The sequence below is a fragment of the Rhinolophus sinicus genome, chromosome X (genome assembly GCF_036562045.2).
Source record: "Rhinolophus sinicus isolate RSC01 chromosome X, ASM3656204v1, whole genome shotgun sequence".
Lineage (NCBI taxonomy): Eukaryota > Metazoa > Chordata > Mammalia > Chiroptera > Rhinolophidae > Rhinolophus > Rhinolophus sinicus.
The window spans coordinates 109,107,927-109,128,571 of record NC_133768.1 but is presented as its reverse complement, the minus strand read 5'-3'; the positions used below and the strand labels follow the sequence as shown (position 1 = coordinate 109,128,571).

The following is a 20,645-nucleotide window of genomic DNA, read 5'->3' as shown; positions in this document are numbered from 1 at the left end:
GAATTGTTAGTCCAGATTGGTTTTTAAAATACTTTTCAGCCAAAAATTTTAGGGATGTAGAGAACTGTTAAAGGGGACGTGGAAAGGTGTTTGTTCATTCATTTTTATACTCACACCTGATTTGGAAATACATCTTTTACACAATAAAGCATAAACCAATATTCATACTTGTGAATGTCAAGTTTTAGAAACACTAAAAAAATCACGAATTTTAATAGAAGCCTTCATTTGAAAGTCAGCTTTCTTTCATTTACTACCTGAAATAAAGACTAACTTTATAATATAGTTACAAAGAGAGAAGGCTATTTTAATCAATATCCAAGTTTTATATTACTTCAAATATTACATTGTTAAAGCTCATTTTAATAGCCAAATATTATCATATATTATATAGACTTCAATTTCTTAACTCATATTTAAAAACAAATGGGGATAGGTTATTTTGAAATATATTTACTAAAGCAAGCTGTTTTAATCAATTTTGTCTGGAAGGGGTGGCGGGAAATGTGGCTCACTTGAAGCCTTATAGCAAAAGCCACATCAAATACTTTGAAGTCCTCAACCCAGGACGAGGAAGCAAAATGTTGCAGATGGGAGACAGCAGTGAACGGGAACATTTTGAGAATGTACAAGGCTCTCAAGATAGAGGTTGAGGATTAAACGTTTCTCTTCTCTTCTGAAAGCCATGTTGAATTCGGCTTGAAATTCTTGTGCACTTATATGAAGCATGACTGTGTTTGTGAGACAGTGAGACAACCCTCTCACTAATAATTAACTCTGGGACATGCTTTTTAATTGATGAGAAAGAAACTATCAGAGCAAAACAAACAAATGATGCCACTGCTTCAGATTTCCCCATATATGGTTTATTTTGTACAGGAAACACATTTAGCTTTAGCATAGGAATTCAAGAAGATAATAGTTTCTAAAGGCTCATGGTTTTATGAGTACAGTAGATTCCCTTTATAAAGCTGGTGTTAGGAAATGGGACTCACACTTGTGCTACATTAAGCTTTGACTGCAACTACCAAGTTGCATAGGACATGATTTGACCCTTGATTTATCCAACCCATGTACAGCATAATCAAAGAATGGAATATTCTTATGAATGAAATTTGATCTCAGGAACACACCCATTCCTCTTTGGTGCCCTTGCTCCAAGTATTGTCCAGTTGAGGAATTCCCTCTGATGAGCTCATCTAAACCCTGTTCCTGCAACCCTGAAAGTCCAGCTGAAGGCCCACCAGCTCCCTGAATTTGTCCCCAAATGCTCGAGCCCACGGGATGTCCCTAGCCTCTCCACTACTTTTCTCCTCATCTGATTCTAATATGCTGGGTGGGCAGTTAATGGCTGCATGCTGAAAGCAGTGGTTTCCAAATCGGGCGCTTCAAGGTGCTTTCAGAGTCACCAAAGGAGGGGGGGCCAAGCAGAGGCACAGCTGAGCACGGAGCCTTGCCACGTTTTCCTGGAGTGCACGTCTACCACTTTCACATATTGAGTTTCTCCATAAGCTTTGGGGAAGGTTCTGTTGCTTTAAAAGACTCTAGAGGGTCTAGAGGTACTGAGTAAGCACTCAAGGGTACTCGAATGAGTTTTTTCTTCTAATCAATAAATACTAACTACATGGACTCATTCCACGAAACTTACAAAGTACCAGGTACTGCGCTTGGCACAGACCATGCACATTTGAATAAAGCAAAGTCCACACCCTCAAGGAGCACCCTCAGCATACGCATCTGTCCCCTCTAAGTCTTTGTAACAGCATTTCAGAATCCTTTCGTGACTAACGTTCATTAACTCATCAAATACCCTATGTGGGGAAACCGAGAAGTACAGATGAACAAATTTCTGGTTGACAAAATGTTGGATAAACCAATTTTTGCAAATAATGTCATAGTGGAATCTACCAAACTTGGACAGGAGGGCACTACTATAGTGGTAAAAGCATTTGCTTATCGTCTAGAAATCTAGTATGAAATGGCTTCTAAATACACGATCTGCAGCTACAAACAGATGAACACGTAGAACTTGCCACCTGATCAGCTTCAGCTTCAGAAGGGTAGCCATTGTGTTCTTCCTGAATCTCCTGCACAGCACCAGGTGCATGGACAAGAAAAGGCAAAGAGGAGAAAGAGAAACACGTGCAAACAGACAGGTGAAAGGACAGAAGTTCTTTTTTAAAGAGACAGTAAGCATGTAAAAGTTGACACACCTTTCACGGCTTTGTAAATCACAACATTTCAGCCCTTGGAGGTAAGGGAATAACGTGTAGGCCACCTATAGTATCCTCAGCCTAAAATGGAGTATCTATTCTGTGTTTGTGTTGGGGTAGAAAAATGAAAAGCAAACATCATGGATTCCAAAGAATGCACTGTCTTTTGAAAACCAAGCAATACGTACTACACCATACAGCAAAGAAACAAAATAAGAGACACATGATATACTCATGGCAAATAAAGCACACCACAGAAACCAGATGAAGGGAAAAATCAAGCCAAAATACAAAGGCAGTTCATAGACACGTATTTTAAACACAGTAAGTATTCATATACTCTCAAGAATTATTACATTGTCCAGGGGTCAACTCCAGTGTTATTACCAACATGTCCACAAACATGCGCATGCACATATCACATGCTAGAGACATACATATACATACATGTATATGTATACATATAATCTGGTACTTATTGCTCATTGCTAGTTCAATGTTGTGAATTATGAATCAATACCATATGAGATATTTCTAATTACAGTATCAACATGCTTCAGAGAAATAGCTAAAAGTCACATGTCTTTATTTAAATTTTTTTCCAATCCCTTTAAAGGTATACTGTTCTTAATTTCTTCATAGATTCAGTTTTTGAAACTTTAAAAATTGGACTTTTAGTTCACCAGATGGTATAAAGAATATGAATACTGAAGATGACAAGATTACAACCCCTTTTAAAAGTTGTATCAAGTCTCTAAGGCTAACAGTACTAAAATTTAGCATAGATATATATTTTCCTTCATGAAACTTTGGATACAATGACTATACTCCTTTGAAAGGCAATCAGTGAAGAATTAGCAAAGTTTTAAAAGAATTTATTATTCCCTACCTTTCATTTTTGTCGATCAAGTAAAACAGCTACTTACTACATTTTTATACTTTATTACCAGATTGAATTCAGTACACAGTTGGTACTGCTACCCCTCAAATTTTTTAAATGAAGCCAGTTTTTTTGAAATTTCCATTTTTTTTAAATACAAAGAAAATGGAATCATCTTTGATAAAAATTTTTGAATCAGAAAAACGAATGACTAAACAACAACAAAAAAACCCACACAACACTTCAAAGTCCATGCAAATGTAAAGCCAAACACTAATATTTAACAATGTGAATCAGTCAAGGAAAATGATTCTCACGTGCGAAAGAAACATGGTGAAAACAAGATTAAACAAAGATACACCAACTAGACTCCTAAGAATTTGACTTAACCTGCTTATTTTTGCATGACTTCATTGGCTTCAGTGAGATTACAAATTTTAAACTGAAGTCACTAATTATTCTGTCAAAATCCACATTGTTTTCATTTAATGGAAATAGGTTAATTTTCAACATCTGATACTCAGGCTTAAATGCATGCACATTACCAATCTTTGTCTTGCTTTATGAATACTCTGAAATAAAGGGAAGAAAAATGAGGAAAATATAAGCTAAAACCCACTAGATGCAACAGCTACATCTGTGGTTTAAGAAATACTAAATGGGACTGATTTTGCTAAACTTATCTTCAGGGTTAGCATTTCTGCGTTTGGGATTCAGCATGCAGACACGAAAATCTTACTTAGATAGGATGCACAATAACTGACCACTTTGTTGTGGTTGCTTAAATGCTTTAGCATGAATTAATGAGTAACAACGTTAAAATAGGACTCTGTAGGCCCCTGCCACGAAGTTCCATTTGGTCAGAATTCATGAAACACAACAAAAGTCAGTATTACACACTTGTAGTTAACAATTTTAGCATCCTGCCCTCACACACATTGGCTTTTATTGTACATACAAACATTGTTAACAAATAAAGCATTTCTAGTGAACACTGAAAGCTATGACACAGTAGAGCAAATTGATCTGACTCATAAAAACCAGTGAGAAGGTAAAGAACACTAAATAGACCAAGTGTTCCGTAAAGCACAGAGACACACAAGTAGGAGGCCCATCTGCGGAAAGCCAAACATCCTTACCCTTATATCAGGCCTCCTGAAGACCTGTTAGTCAAAATACAGAACATCATCACAAATACGTTACTACTGACCTGTACAAGATGCTATGAAGTTCACCAGCCCATTCCCTAAGGACCATCATAATTCTCTACATAAAACCAACCAGATCAATCGTAACACATTTGCCCTCTAAGTTTTAGTCAATATCAAATCAATCCTAACACATTTGTCCTATAATTTTCAGGCAAGTCTATGGTTTGGAGAAACTTATCGCCCTTAGGCTAAGACAAGCGAGATTATTTTAAACACAAACCCCTTCTGTCAAGTGCTATTACAAGCCATTGTGAACAGGCAGTGTTTGAAAAGTTCATTTGTGTGTCTGTTTGGAATACTGAATGCATTTTCCCCATAGAAACAATGATATAAAAAGGCGGTTCTGCTCCCAAACCAGCCCACAGAAACAAAACAAAACCGAACCAAAAAAACCACAAAAGCTCCCACATCTGATCCAGAGCACAGCTCAGCTGTAGCGTTAACGGTATCATAAAACCTAGCTGACCACAAATGTTAACCAGGTTTCTGTAGAAATTATATTTCCAACTCGCACTTGGGACTCCAGAAATAGACTCCCCGATGAGGCCACCCCATTGAGAGAAGGGTGCTTGTCCTGGGGAAGGGCAGTTCCAGGTGGGAAGAGGTAGCTGGCTTGTCTGGGAGGGCAGGGGAGAAGAGGGAAGCAGAGGGGAGGCCTCGGCTGCTGTCCCTGCAAGGGGAAGCCAAGCTTTATTGAATGCAGACACTGATTTCAGCAACCTTCTTCCTTCGTAGCCTTTGAATGCTACTTTAGCATGCAGTGTATGCACTCAGGAAACCTGGGTCAGAGGAGACACCCCGGAGAATGGGTGGAACTTTCGAAAAGCAAATAGTGGTAATTGTCCCAGGAAGACTGAATTGTCTGTTCCCCATTCCAAAGTCTGAAATATGACCATCCAACCAACTGGATGTCCTATGGAAAACAGATCATTAAAAAAAAAAAATCACTGGAGGCTCTTATTAGCTGTATAGGTTTTACTAGGGCTAGATAAGATCACACAAATGAATAGGAGGATATAGGCTTCATCATTGTATCATCATTAAAAGAAAATATTCTGAAGTAAAACAAAAGTTTTCTGAATTACGTGATGCTGTAGCTCAAAGAGAACTAAAGCCCATACATTCCTAAATATAGACTATTTAGACTAAGAAGCTTAAACCTAGCTCTTTTGGTGGATGGGTGATGGATATGTTTATCATCTTATTTGTGGCGACAATTTCACAACTGTGTACCTATCAAAACTTACTAAATTGTATACTTTAAATATGTGACGTTTATCATTTGTTAATGACACCTCAATAAAGTTAGCATAAAATACATACTTATGTTAATAAAAACTCACCATGGGACATATATGGCAATAAAAACTCAAAACAGAAAGTCTCTGCTCCCCGCGCGTCATTCCTCAGTGATAACCATATTTAATAGACCTATTTTTAATTCTGAGGCCCACTTCCATAACATAAATATGGTTCCACCTCGACTTCTTAACTTGTCAACTTTAAACATTAGCTAGTGACCCCTATTTTAAAAGATGAGAAAATAAGCTTTCTCAAACTACCAACTCCCTCTTCCTAATCTCTGCTAATTGAAATTTTTAAGTTTTAGTTCTTTTATTGTCTTCCTTAAGCAGCGGCTGCATCATAAAAAGAAAAATACTCATGAAATGACCTTTAGGTGCCAGACACTCTTCTGAGCCCTTTGCATACATTAACTGATTTTACTCTCCAAACAACCTTGTGAGACATAAACTATTATTGGCCCCATTTCTGATGAGAAAACCAAGGCATAGTTAAGTAATCTGGCCATGTTCAAGGTGGCAAAGCAAGTATTTAAACCCAGCGGTCTGCTATACTGCCTCAGCGTGGTGTCACTACCCCTTCCTTCACTTCCCCTCGCTACCTCCAAACTTCTGCTCTAGCAAGCCATTATTTTCACATTTGTTCTGTAACCACGATTACTTTTTTAACACTGTCTCTAAAGTGACAGGAACAATAAAAAATGAAAAAGCAGCACTCATAAGTAGTGTAATTGGGCGTTACATGTAGGACATACATGGTGTGATGACCAAACACGGTGAATGTTTACATTTAAAATAATTATTACAGTAAAAGACACATTGCCATTAATCCCCCTCAATATACTTCCCCTCATTTCAAAGACACTTATCCCATCATTCTTGCCACTTTCTGAAGCAGTTCTGAAAGTCCTCTTTCGTGAGTGTCTTTACTTCATCTCCATAATGACAATGCTCCGTGTCACACATCGCTTCTGGTATAAGGCAATTTCTGTCAAATAAAATCATTACAGTGTGTCCTCATCCACCTTATTCACCGGATCTGGCACTGTGTGACCTCTGGCTCTTCCCCAAAGTCAAAATGACCGTGAAAAGAAAACGTTTTGAATCGATTCAGGACATCGAGGCAGCCACGACAGCACAACTGAAGACACTCACAAAAGAGGACTTCCAGAACCGCTTCAGAAAGTGGCAAGAAGGATGGGAGGAGTGTGTTTGAAGCGAGGGCCATGTGTCTTTTACTGTAATATTTTTTTTAAACATTCACTGTATTTTTTTATCACACCTTGTACACCATTGCCAATAAGCCTTTGCTATTGGAAAGAGTAACTAACTGGAAAGTCTGGAAAGAGGGAGGATGATAACGTGCTTTTACACTCACAATTCTTTACCTACTTGTAATGAAATCCTCAGTATTCTTGGTGTGAGACCGAGGAGGTCAACAAGGCTCTCCTGAAAGTCTCTAAGTTGATACCTAAGTGTTCCTCTCCGTTTCAGTTTACACCTCTCCTAAATAAGCTATTTGAGACACACAGAGGGGTTCATTTTTTTTTTTCTTGAATCGGATTCTCATCGAAGTTGGAGAAAAGAACAGTGGCTTTATGTCAGGAGACCCGGGGCCAACTCTCTCCAGCCAATCTAGGGCCTTCTCATATCTGCACTTGGCCTCAGTCTTTACATATCGAAAAGCAGAGGAGGCTACCGAATGACTGCAAGGACCTGACCAGTTCTAAAACCGCAGGAGTCATTTCTCTAAGCCTCATGCGAAGACTTCAGAAAACATCTTCCCAACCAAAGCTTCAGGAGGCAAATCAGCAGAGTGGTTAAAAGAATGAGCGCTAGAGTCAAATCCTGCCTCTACCACTTCCTGCCCGCCAGACTCTTGATGAGTGACACAAGCCAGCAGAGTCTTAGTGTTCCAGTCTCCTCTTGTCTAAATCAATGATGCTGGGAACACGTCCCTCGCAGGTTGTTGGGAGGGTTGAGCTGGGTAACATAACCGTGGACAAGTACTGAAGAAGCAGTGGTTAGCATCAGTACTCTTCGGTTGGTGCAGAAGTAATTGCGGTTTAAAGAGTTAAAAAAATGCCAAAAACCGCAATTACTTTTGCACCAACCTAACATTTTAGGTACCCTTTTTTAGTTGATGGGGCTCAGCCTCCCCAACATGCACCACGACTCTCCTGACCTGCCTCACCTCCACTCTCTCAACTCCTATCCATGCCAAGAACCTACAAGAAGGTGCAGAAAAGTTAATGAGCTTAGTCTACTTACCAAAGCAAGGAGAAGTTAACTGAAATCTAAAATTTACCTACTTCTAAATGGCTTTCACTAAATCAAGAAAAAGCACTGTGAAATGACCCCCATTCCTGACACAGAGCTCTGAAAACCCTGGTAAATAAGGGTGCTGAGACCATCTCTTGTTCTAACATGTGGTTTTTGACCTCAGTTCCTGACTGAGCTCCTAAAAGCCTTGGAATTTCCTGGATGACAGGAATGTCTTTGTTCTAATGAAGCCAGTCTGGGTGGGCTCCTGGATACGGGAAACACCAAGACATTATTAGAAGCTTGGAACTTTCGGTGCCATCCCTCCATCCTCAGAAGAGGGGAGAGGGGCTGGGAAATGAGTTTATCGACCATGCCTACGAGTATGTGAGGACGCCTCCCTAAAAATCCCAAAAGTATGGGGTAGAGAAGGTTCTGGATTGAACACATCTACATACGGGGAGGGTGGTGCACCCTGACTCCCTGGGGATGGAAGTTCTTGCACTTGGGACCCTCCCAGACCTCCCCCTATGTACCTCTTCACCTGGCTGTCTATCTGTGTCCCTCATCATACCCTTCATGACATGGTAAACGTTAAGTGTTTCCCTGAGTTCTGTGAGTTGTTCTAGCAAATGATCGAATTCAAGAAGGGGGTTGTGGGGAACTCCCAATTTGTAGCCAAGCCTGGCAGAAGAGGTAGGGAACCTGGACACCCACGACTGGCAATTAGTGTCTGAAATAAGGGACAGTCTCATGGGACTGAGCCCTTCCACGGCAGGGTCTGCACTAACTCATGAGTGTCAGAATGGAACAGTGCACGCCCAGCTGGTGTTGGAGATGTGGTCAGTGTGGGAAAAACACACATCCGATGTCACAGGTGTTCTAGGAGTGTGATGTGAATAGCAGAGAGGAAAACAGTGAATTTTTTCCCAGACAAGCATCCAAATTTAAATTTGTATAAAAGTTTGTGTTGGGGGTAAAACTCCCTTCCTTTGCCCTCAGGTTCCATGTAAGTCATCCTTTGGGGCAGCTTCCACCAGAGGGCTCAGCCTGACCACTTGCTCTAGGTGGATTTGGTAAGGGAGCCAGTGTGTTCCCCTTTACCTGTCTGGGCTCCCCAGGATGTGTATGCCAGCCTGCCCAGAGGCTAGTCTGGTCTCCCCAGCCCATGGGGAGTTTGCCTGTGTGGGCCCTGCCCCAAGACAGAGGCCACAGTTGTCCAGGGCTGCCTTTGGGGGAGTATTTATTTCTGGGCCCACTGTGGCCTCACACCTGAGCCAGGCCCTCCAAGCCAGCTTTGATCCATAATCATGGTCTCAATCTGTTCGGCTCCTGTCTGAATTCTTCAGAAGGTAAGAGTTGGCACCCCCAAATCCCCAACAGTGAGACAATATTTCAGAAAGTTTTCAAACCCAGCCAGTACCAGTAATACAAATACTAACCAGGTCTACTCTACGCCAGGCACTGTGTAAAAGGCTTTACGTGTTATCCCAACCCTTCCCCCACCCCCAGCCACTGGGGAAAGAGATTCTACCACGATCCCCATATGACAAATGAGGAACCTGAGGCAGCCCGAGGTGAGGTCACGTATCCAAGGAGGTCACAAAGTCAGCAATAGCAGAGAGGGTATTCAAACCTGAGCTAGCTGGTGTTAGCGCACATGCTCTTAATCTAGAAACAGCCCCACCTAAATCTGTTTTCCTTCAGGAGGAGGCTGATAAGGACCCTCAGTCAGGCTTAATACCCAGCATGCCCTCCTCTGCCCCCTTCCTCCTCCCACCACACCTTGTTTACAAGTCTAGTTCACGTTCACGACAGTCCAATGTGTACTGCATTTTCTGCTGTCTCTTTTCCTTACTATGAATTCCACGCAGCCCAGCTCAGCCCCTTGCACATACCGTCTTTCCCCGAAAATAAGACCTAGCCGGACCATCAGCTCTAATGCATCTTTTGGAGCAAAAATTAATATAGGACCCGGTCTTATTTTACTATAATATAAGACTAGGTCTTATATAATAACATTATAATATAATATAATATAATATAATATAATATAATATAATATAATATAATGCTGGGTCTTATATTAATTTTTGCTCCACAAGATGCATTAGAGCTGATGGTCTGGCTAGGTCTTATTTTCCAGGAATCACGGTAACAGGTGCTCACATCACATTTATGGAAGGCGGGTTGGTGCTCAGCACTTATGCTATCCTCTTGTGTTTGTCTTTACAAATCATAGCATAACTATATGCTTCATACTTCTGATCATTGTTATAAGTATTAATCAAAATTAATTTTATATGCACTACAGCGAGATTCCATGTACCTGTCATCTGATTTCCCCGATGGGAGTGTATTACAAAACATAGTACTGTATCAGAACCAGGATACTGACCCTAACACTGTCAAGATGCAGAACAATTTCATCACCACAAGGACCCCAATGTAGCCACATCCACTTTCCCCTTGCTCCTCTCTTTCGTAGCCCATTAACTACTAATCTCTTCTCCATTTCTATAATTTTGTCATTTCCAGACTGTTCTATAAATGGAAACATACAGTATGGGACCTTCTGGGAGTGGCCTTTTTTTTTTTTTTTTTTTTTTTTTTTTTGGTCAGTGTAATTCCCTTTTCTCTATCTCTCTATTCTGCTGTTGAACCCATTCACTGAGTTTTTAAAATTCCGGTTATTGTATTCTTCAGTTTTAAAATTTGCATTTGGTTTTCCTTTATCTCCTATTTCTTTGGTGTAATGTTTCTGTTTCTTCTCTCACTTTTTATGTTTTCCTTGTTTCAAGCATATTTGTCATCTCAGATCTGGCATCTATTGATTCCCTTTTGTTCATTCAGTTTAAGATCTTTTTGATTCTTGGTATGATGAGTGATTTGTAATGGAAATTTGGACATTCTGAGTATTATATTATGAGATCTTATTTAAACCTTCTGTTTTAACTGGCTTTCTCTGACACTGCCCCAGCAGGAAAAGGGCGGGGTGGGGCACAACTTCATTACAGCCTGGCTCTCCACTTGGCCTCACTGGAGGGTGGGTGAAGGGCCACAACTTTTTCTGTGCTGTTTGGCTGAAGTACAGTGGTTGGTGTCTAAGAGTTTTCTTTTTGCTAGGCTGCTGGTCCTTTGGCTACAGAGAGTAGCCTTTGTTGTCTGTCTCTGTTGGCACTTCTGGGTTGCTGACTTCTTCAGCAATAAATCTGGGATATATGTGACAAAACAAAACCAAAAACAGAAAAACAGGGACTTCACCACCCTGCCACTCCTCAGGTCTTGAAGTCCCTGCCTGACCAGTCTGCCTTCTTCTCTCTTTCAGGGAATTCTTAGTTTTATTTTACAGATAATGTCCAGGGTTTCAAGTTGTACTTACTGTGAAGAATAAGAAAAAATACATCTGCTTCACCTTTCCAGAAGCAGAAGCTCAAATCTTGATATTTTTAAGCAATCATTCTTCCCCACACAGAACCCTGGGAGATACGATAGCACTCTTCTGTTACAGTGGTTATAAACTGGAGGCCTATTGCTCAAACAGGCAGCAGCAGCGTTTCTTCCTAGTTTGTTTTTAGGGGGATATGCTGTACTCTCCAGTTCTCTACAGCCCCTCCCATGTCTGCCTAGCTTGTCAACTCTCCCATGCATTTGCAAACTCTGATTTAATAAACAGACCCTGAGGCCAAGCTATCAACAACAGATTACAGCCACAGAGTCTGAAAGCTCCTGCTCAAGCTTCCCTTCCCAAAGACTAGTACTCAATTTAGGAAATAGTAACTAAGACATGGCTCAAGCACACTGAAGCCTTCTCACACACTGCATCCCACTTCCCTCCAAAGCCATTCAGGAAATTTCTGTTCAGGAACCGGAATTTAATCAGTGCACTAACCTATTAAATGATGAAACTGAGTACAGGACCCTATTTTTTTTCCTTTTTCTTCAGTGTTTAAAGAAGAGGCGTAGCTACTGCACGTGCATGGATGAGGGGAGGAGAGATGGGAGCAGAGGTACAGAGAGCTGAGGATGGTAACGATGATGATGGAGCCAGAGGAAGAGTGATTTGTAATGGAAATTTGTGTCTTAAAACTAGTGTCTTAATTTGCTGAAGGCTGGCCAGAATCAAATCCTTTTGGACAAAACAGAATTGAAAAATGTTCTAGAAAGAAAGGAATTTACACACTTACAATCTAATCCAAACTTCCTTATCCTTACAGAGAAGGAAACTGACACTCAGAGGTTATACAAGGTCACAAAGCTAAGCAGTACTGTTTGTACTACTCCATCACGTTCCCTCTTCCTGGCCTAGTTCTACTTTCCCAACAATGGAAACTGATCAACTGTGTCATTTCTACTAACAGTTACTAAAAATGTTGCATTACAACTTGTGACTGTATTATTTCATCTAATCTATGGAACATTACATTCCGATCTTGTCTTTAAATGTATGGATGAATTCAAGACAGGGAATTGTACTGTTAGCCCAGTAAAACTGAGCTGGCAGTGGGAGGGGGTAAACAAAACAAAATATTTTATTATATTTTTTCTAGTAGTCTTAATTATCGGGCAAATCTTCAGGATGACTTGGTATTAAAGTATACATTCATTAATTTAGTTGATCCACAAATCAACAGAATAGTGATCTACTGCTTCACCTGGGACAATGTTTCCCACACGTCTGTCATTTCACGTACCACCTCTACAAGTTTGGTTTGCTGTATCTGCATATCGCTTGTATTCATATTAGTATTTACCTTTGTAGTCACTTTATATCCACTCCTTTTTTATACTTGGCCTAGCTCTAAGCAGGAACATCCATTGACTCACAAGTTTGATGTGCTAGTTTTGCCTAATACACATTAAAATAATTACCTAACTGTTAAAACATGTCCATGGACATACCATCTAAACTCCTCGCATGTGATACCAGTGATATTCTTACCATACTTTGGGTCATCTTATCCTGAGCTGACTGTCAGTTTATGATATGAATAAATAATAAAACAACGGTTCTCCAAAATCTGACATGAGTTGCTAATTATTCAGACTTGTGGGCATGTACCAGAAATGTATGGCCCCACCACCAATTTCAAATATAAACCTCGGAAGCCTAGCTTTTCAGATTTTATTGTCCATAAGAAAGATATGAGGCATGACGTTCTCCACCCTCAGAGATTCTGATTCACTGAGTGGGATGGAGACCAAGGAAGCTGCATTTTTGCAGGCACCCCAGGGAGGGCTGATGTGGGAAGAACCGAGGGCCACATTTTGAAAAACAGTGGATGAGTGGGGACGGGGGCAGGGGACAAAATTTTAAAACTCACTCTAGCTTTTCAACAGAATGATTTGGATTCAAATCCCAACTCTGACTGTGTGATACTAAGCGAGTCACATAACTTCTCTGATGCTTGGTTTCCTCCTCTGTTAAATGATGACTATAATAAAAGCTTATTTTAAGGCTTAAATGGATGATATGTCAAAAAGTATTACAACACCATAGAGCCCTGTATGTGCTAGAGGATTGATGAGGATGGGGACGTGGAACCACTCTCAGCAGCCTGCAACTCTGAACACAATCAGTGTTGCAAATCAAGATGCGAGCAACTGTAACTGAAAACAAAAGATCCAAGTGCTCTCTGCTCTGTAGGAACATCTGCTCCCATTTAATTACTGACCTTGTGTTTAACCTAGAATAAATTAACCCCCAAATTGAGTGTGTATTTCAAATAAGATATTTACACAATAGATAATTTCAAAGATTATCAACTGATGACTGCAAATTAAATCCTCAAGGAATTGTGTCTGGACCTTCATGGAAAACCCCACACAACGGCTCTTGGGCCAGAGGTATCCCACAGTAACCATCTTGGTTACTCTGATTTTAAGAACTACTTTATAAGTAGCATACAAAATTATCTTTGTGGTTTAGAATAAATAAACATTTATTATTTAAAAAAAAACTCTCTCCTTGAAGAAAACATAACAACTCCAGAAAATTAATTTTAACGCCAACCTTGAAGACTCGGCTACAGGGTAAATATAACAAAGACGATTAAAAAACATACAGTAATTCATCAAAGGCTTTAGCTATGATCTGATGTAGGTACTTAAAATTCAATTTACAAAATATAGAAAAGCCTTAGTTTTTTTTCTGAACACCATCTGTTAAACCATTGCAATATGTGTTAATTCTGCTACAGAAAATTTGTAAATAGACTAAAATTGAAAAAAAAACACTTAGTTGCTAAATGTTCAAGTACAGATTCAGTCTGATCTATTAATGTACAGGTTCAAAAGCTATGCGTACCATCAATGTTCCCTCTCTTACAGAACCCACACAGCACTAATGATACAGGAGAGTTAGCCTGTCCCTAGGTAGACAGGGAGGTCCCTGGTAGAATAAACAAAGACAGTCATATTCTAAAACTTCAGGTTTTGAAATCAGTCCTTTGCTCCAGGACATAATGTAACAAGGCCCTGAGATTAATCATAAAATTCATTTAGGCCTGACAAATGGAGCAGATCTGATAGACAAGAGTGGGTTACTTTGCTAATTCCTTTAGGATGGGCAAGCAGAACCAACCTGGTCGACGAATTTCATTAGAAGGCGTCAGTTCCCTTCTTCAAACAAGTTCCCTTCTCCAAACAGCTCCCCTTCCCCAAGCAGGCAAGGGAAGGTATAAAAGCGAGAGCTTTTGCCTCAGTCATGGGGCAACCCCCATTTGGGACCCCCTCCCACTCGGGAGCTGCAACCTCTTCTCCTGCCTCTAATAAACTATCCTCTTTTTAAAACTTTTTGCCTCTCCCTGGTCCGTGTTTCCATTCTTCGGCATCACGAGACACGATCCCGGCCCACACTCAGAAACTGCCAGCAGATCCGTCACCTACATCACTAACAGATATTCAACCAAATGAAAACATTATAGTTAACTCATAATTGTCCCTAAAGAAAATCACTCCAAGGTCTGAGAGCTATTTTCTGCTAATAAGGGTCCTTGAGCCTCTTCACTCAGCAGGGCAGTTTCTTAGCTAAGGTGGGGGCAATAGGGCAACTGGGACCGGTGGGGTCTGCAGCTGCTCAGTGACCAGCCACTCAGGCATCGGTGATGCAGCAGATGTGTCTTCCACCTGGAGATGGCATATTCGCCCAGCTGGGTTTTGAGGAGCAGAAGGCCCAGCTACTCCTACGTGGGCAGACACGAAAACTAGGTAGCAGGGACTCCTATTAAGGAATATACTGTCAGCTCTTCTGGTTGGGCAGACCACCCACTTTCTACTAGTCCGCAGCCATGCTTTCCTCGGTAGGCGTGATCAACAGCATCCGACGGCTTGGATGAAACAAGTACAGCAAGACAGCCAAATCTCAATTACACAGCCTCTTGAGTCAGTCTGCTTTTGTATATTATGAGCTAAAGACAACTGAGGCCAAAGCCCTTAAACAAGGAGCAGCTATGAGGAGTGAATGGGATCTTTACTGTAGTTCTTGGATTGTTTGTAAGATTTGACACTGGGCAAGGACTGAGATTTTGAGAGACTGTTGACAGAGGGTAGTTCAGGATTCTGAATGTAATTCGCACATATTTGTGAAAATCAATTACCTCTTACTAGCAGCAAAAATGACTACAATAAACTGAAACCCCAATTCAAGCAAACACTACTCCTGAAATGTAAACATGGTTTTGTTTATTGTACCTGTTAATAGTTTATTGACATTCAAACAATGTTAGGCTTTCACCTTAACAAAGGTGGGGCACCCAAGTGTTTTATTTGATTGACAAATATTTATTGAGCACCTGCTAAGTTCCAGGATCATGCTGGGGAAGCGGTGGTAAGTAAAAGAACCCCAGCCCCCCTCTGCTGACAAGAAGCTTATCAATCTTAACTTTAGAATAAGCAGGAATAAGCAGGAACTTTGAAGAGATTTCTTAATTCAATGAGGATTAAAACTCAGGCTGCCCACAAATATTCTTGAGATTTTGTAAGTTTTCTGCATCCTAGTATCACATGTTAATGCTAAATACCCCCAGGTAGTATCTAAATACAGAAACAAATTGTGACGTTAGGGAAATACTGTATATCAGATGTTTTCTGAAATTCAGAATATTAGCAAAGAAAATATAGGTATTTATTATAATAAAATATAAAAATACAATATATAATAAAATACATAATAAATCATAAAATGGAACTGGACTTTTAAAAGAATGATCATAATCTAAAGACAGCTTTTCCTCTCAATTACAAAATAATGACCACACAAACTAGATCCTGGTAAAATTTCTCTTCGAAAGTTCATATCTAACAACAGAGAACCTTTCAGTCTTGCCCCCAAGCAAACTGTCATCCAGCAACAAGGGGCCAACGTCTCACTCGAATTAAAACTGGAAAGCTTCTTGGCTACTTAGCACATTGAAAGTTAATTAAGGACTCAATGCTGCTTACCTTGTAATCTCGCGATACATTTTCTGATGTCACTGACCCTGAAATCTGACTAGAAATTGTAGCAGCTATAAGCTGTTTACACCATTCCACATGTGATCCTGTAGGACTAAAAGAAATAGTGTGATTACAATAGTTCAAGACATAGGCTCTCAGTGAACAATGAGCACTGACTGGAGATACAGGAACACTTTTTTTGTTTTAGAAAATGAACTTTTATTAGACTAATGGTTACCTTTATATTTAATATAAGAACTGAAATACTGACTGACAACTGGGAAATAAGATTGGCTTCCAGGCTGATTTTACACGAATCAACAATTTTTTTTAAGTTTAAGATTCTAAGCATGGCATTCTCTATCATTGAATCGAATTTTATTCTCTTACAATTACAGTTATATAAAGTGAATATTCTTAATGTACATAGAAAATTAATCCTAAAGTGAAATATTTATCTTACAGCATATGCTTTTCAAATCACTGCCTAAATTATGTAAATGTCTAACCACTATGCTGTACCTCTGAAACTAATATAAAATGATATTGAATGTCAACTGTCATTGAAAAATAATAAATAAATGATTTTTTAAAAAGCATTCAATCAATTTCATGTTGGTAGCTTTAAATCCAGAAAATAATGTAATTTCGAGTGAATCAACCTGACTCTTAATGCAGCAAAGTTGATTATGTGATTTTCAAAAGAACAGACCAGAAAAATGATATCCTGTGTCTAGTCATAATGCTACCTTACATTTCTGTAAGTGCTTTGGCAACTTACGAAAGGTTCTTTCAGTCCTTTATTGCATCAGAGCCTCAAACCACGATGCGATAAGACAGAACAGGGACTAGGGAACTTGTGTCTCAAGTGAGAAACTGAGGTGCAGCGGTGACATGCCTCATCAGAAAGTGGCAGGCCTGCCTCCAGCACCACTAGGGCTGGCCTTCCAGAACATGGCACAACCAGTCGTGACCTGACTTGCTGAGCTAGAGAGTGAAACAGAGACCAGCACCACAGATGCTAGCCACTGTCTTATACAAGAACACAATACAGAGAATGGCACCTTCCACTTGCATGGTGCTCTGAAGTGTTTAGCACATTTCCGCATAGCTCACTCCAGCCTCACAGTGACCCATCTTACAGATGAGAAAACTGAGGCCCCAGTGTTTGGCCAAGGTAACATGACTAGTAAGCAGTCAGGCTGTGCTTACCTGCCTTAAAGGACCACATAAGCAAACGAGGCAGAGAGGGAATTAAAAATTGCCTCCAGGGGTTAGGCTTCTCTCTCTACTGGTCAAAGCACTGAAGACCTCAAGCGAAAGGGCGAAAGATGCTAATGCAAGTTTACCCTGCAGGTAGCTTTCACTGTAAAGAATGGTCCAGACCTTTAAAATTCTCAGCACTGATTAAATCCACACTCGTGTGTTGGAAGGATAGAAAAATCTGGATTCCCTAGGCAGTATGCAAAATAACCTAAATAGTAAAATAAAGGTATTTGATGTCCCCTGCTAGTGATCTAACTTGCAGTCTGATCAACATAGCCCAGTGGTTATCTATGGGAATGAAAATATAAGTCAAACGTTCACTGAATGGGCAGGCATTCCTATGTCAAGAATTCATTTACCACAATTTCTAACTAAAAAGAAGAAGGAGGGAAACGGGAGGGATTTTAGTCTCCTTTCTGAAGGCTAAGTCACCTTTATCGCCTGGTTATGGCATACTTTTCTTGTCACGTGGCCTTTTGCTCTGCCACCACCAACCTCTGATTGCAAATCTAACAGTAGGAACACCGCCTGTTCACCCACTGTGGGTGACTTGTGGCTACCATCTGCCCAGCATCCCTGCCCCCTTTTGCTGATAAGGACACTTCTCTCTACTGTGGGGAATAGCCCCTCCCCACTTCGTAGGCTTCTGTGGAGGAGGGGGTGGACGAAAGGGCGGGGGCTGACCCCTTGTTCCTCTTGCCCCCACTTGCAGGGGCGTGACCCAGGCCAGGCCAATCCCAAGCTTTTCTCTTAGACAGGGCTGTGTGGCTCCGCCCCCGCTGCACGGGAGGCCGCTCCCCACCCCCACCACCTTGAGAAACCCACAGATATAAAGAGTAAGACAAGAAAAAAACAAGAGATGGGGAAGGGGGGCTGACAACATTGCAACTCTGGGTCCAAACGTGCCCGTGGCCATCTTTCACTCTGTCTGCAGCAGTGATGTGTGCCAAGAGAGTTCCTTTCTGGCTTCAGCTGGAAAGACGGTGCTTTTCGTCACCTGCAACCAGAAGTGTCCTGGCCAACATGGTTACAAACAGCGTGCTACCGTGGGCAGCTCGACAGGAGGCCTGCACCTGAGTCCTGTCTCTCACCAGCTAGCTCCGTGACCTTGAGCAAGCCACATCCTCTTGCAGGACCACAGCTTTGAACCATTAAGAGAAGTACAGTATTCACAAGGGATGGGGCAGGCCCCACAGTCTACAGGAAAGGGCTGAACCACGCCTGGAGAGCCAGGTTTCACTCTGGGGGTCCCTCTTAAGAGCGTGAATCAGAGCTTGTCACGAGGATAGAACTGAGAAGGGAGGCCATCTCTCCTCTCCCCCACTTTTCTCTTTAGTCTGTGCAATCTCCCTCCACACGCTGGTATCAACAAGCACTTGCAGGCTGGGGGCTCCCAGCCTCGCTTCTCCAACCTGGACTCTCCCTCTGAATCCGAATGCCCATGATCCTAGAAGACAGCTCCACTAGTCAGTCTCAGAGACTCTGCCAACTCAACCTGTCTGAACCAGCATCAGACCCATGTTTCCTAAATCAGGGGAAAGCACAGCCAGTTACCCAGGGCCCCCAGGCCCGAAAGCTGGGGTTTACCTTCGAGCCCACCCCCCACTCCACTCTTTCATCTGAATGCTCACCAAATCCTGTTGCTCTTATCTGATAAGTATCATGAGAATGCACCCTGCTCGATTCCTCCTCCAATTTCCTTTTCCAGGTGCCCATCATTCTTCTGTGTTCTCCTCCTGCCTCGTGAATTTAAGCCCCATCTCTATGCTGATAACGCTCAAATTGAGGTCCGCAGCCCAGATACCACCTCTGAACTCCAGGCTCATATAAACTAGCTGCCTCTGGCACATATAACTGGCATCTCATAACTGATACATCCAGAGCTGAGAGCCTGCCAATCTCCTAAAACTGCTCCACTTAGAGGCTTCTCCATCTTGGCAACACCACTTCCTACAAGCCAGAAACCTTGGGATCGTCCTGGCTCCTTCTTCTCTCATACCCAACAATCATTATTCGGCAAACCCTACTGGCTCCACTCTACAGGTTTTCTTCAAATTATATCCAGAGCCTACCTACTGCTCCCTTCCTCCACGTCACTGCTCCAGTCTAGGCCACCATCCCATCTCACTCGCATGACTGCAGAAGCCTCCTACCTGCTAGTCTCTCCGTTCCAACCCCCTCTCCTTTCGGTCTGTTGTCCACACAGCAGCCATGGAGATCTTACTGAAATCCACACCAATTAAGTCACTCCTCTGCTCCGAGACCCCCAGTAGCTTCCCGTGACTCTCCACCATCTACCCCTGTGACCTCTCTGCCCTGCTGCTCTCTCCCGAGCTCCCTCCCCACTAGTGACACACTTCTCCTTGCTGATCCTGGGACAGTTTGCTCACACGCCCACCTCAGGATGCACAGGACGATATGCCTAGAAGGCTATCGCCCCAGATATCTGTATGACTGGATTCCTCATCTCTTTGGGGGGCATTACTCAAAATGTCAGCTTTCTCAGCTAGGCTTTTCCTGACCATCTTACATCAAATTCCAACCACTTCCCAGATGCATACTGCCAACACTTCCCACCCTGTCCCAACTTACTTTTTCCCCCTAGCACTTGATCACCATCTAACAGAACACATTCCCCTTGCTTTTTGTCTTTCTCCCACCAAACATATGCTCCACAAGGGCAGAAATTCATGTGTTCCCGGCTTTACCCTCAGCACAACACAGTACCTGACACAGAGAGGCGCTCATATTCACAGGGGAAATGAGTTGAGTGACCAGCCACTCCATAATTTGCTAAATGACTCCCCACCTCCAGTCCATGCTACTGCAGAGCAATCATTCTCAAACATCAATCTCATCCTGTAGCTCACCTGATGGAAATCCCTTTGTGGTCCCTGCAGCTAGTGCAACCATATAATTTCTCATCCAAATCAAGACACTACTGCGAGTTGAAGAAGGACACTATTAATTATACTGCCCCAACCAGTAAATCAGTACCAACCTGGGCCAAAGAGACCACATGGCCCAACCTACCGGGCGAGCAGGTAGTTGTTACAAATGCAGAATCCCAGGCTCC

The 20,645-nt window shown here is 41.7% G+C and overlaps 1 protein-coding gene across 13 annotated transcripts in view; it reads right to left on the bottom strand.

The window, feature by feature from the left end:
* Window positions 1–20,645, bottom strand: part of MTMR1 (myotubularin related protein 1) — a 61,956-nt gene that overhangs the window by 39,246 nt on the left and 2,065 nt on the right. For 2 of the 13 annotated variants that reach the window (XM_074324106.1, XM_074324107.1), the window contains exons 2-5: window positions 16,310–16,415; window positions 4,233–4,256; window positions 3,639–3,665; window positions 2,034–2,087 (exon numbers count right to left, since the gene is read on the bottom strand). In XM_074324106.1, coding sequence (XP_074180207.1) covers window positions 2,034–2,087; window positions 3,639–3,665; window positions 4,233–4,256; window positions 16,310–16,415 — 211 coding nt within the window. The remainder of the gene's footprint in view (window positions 1–2,033; window positions 2,088–3,638; window positions 3,666–4,232; window positions 4,257–16,309; window positions 16,416–20,645) is intronic. The other 11 variants (XM_074324108.1, XM_074324114.1, XM_074324110.1 and 8 more) reach the window with 11 other exon arrangements.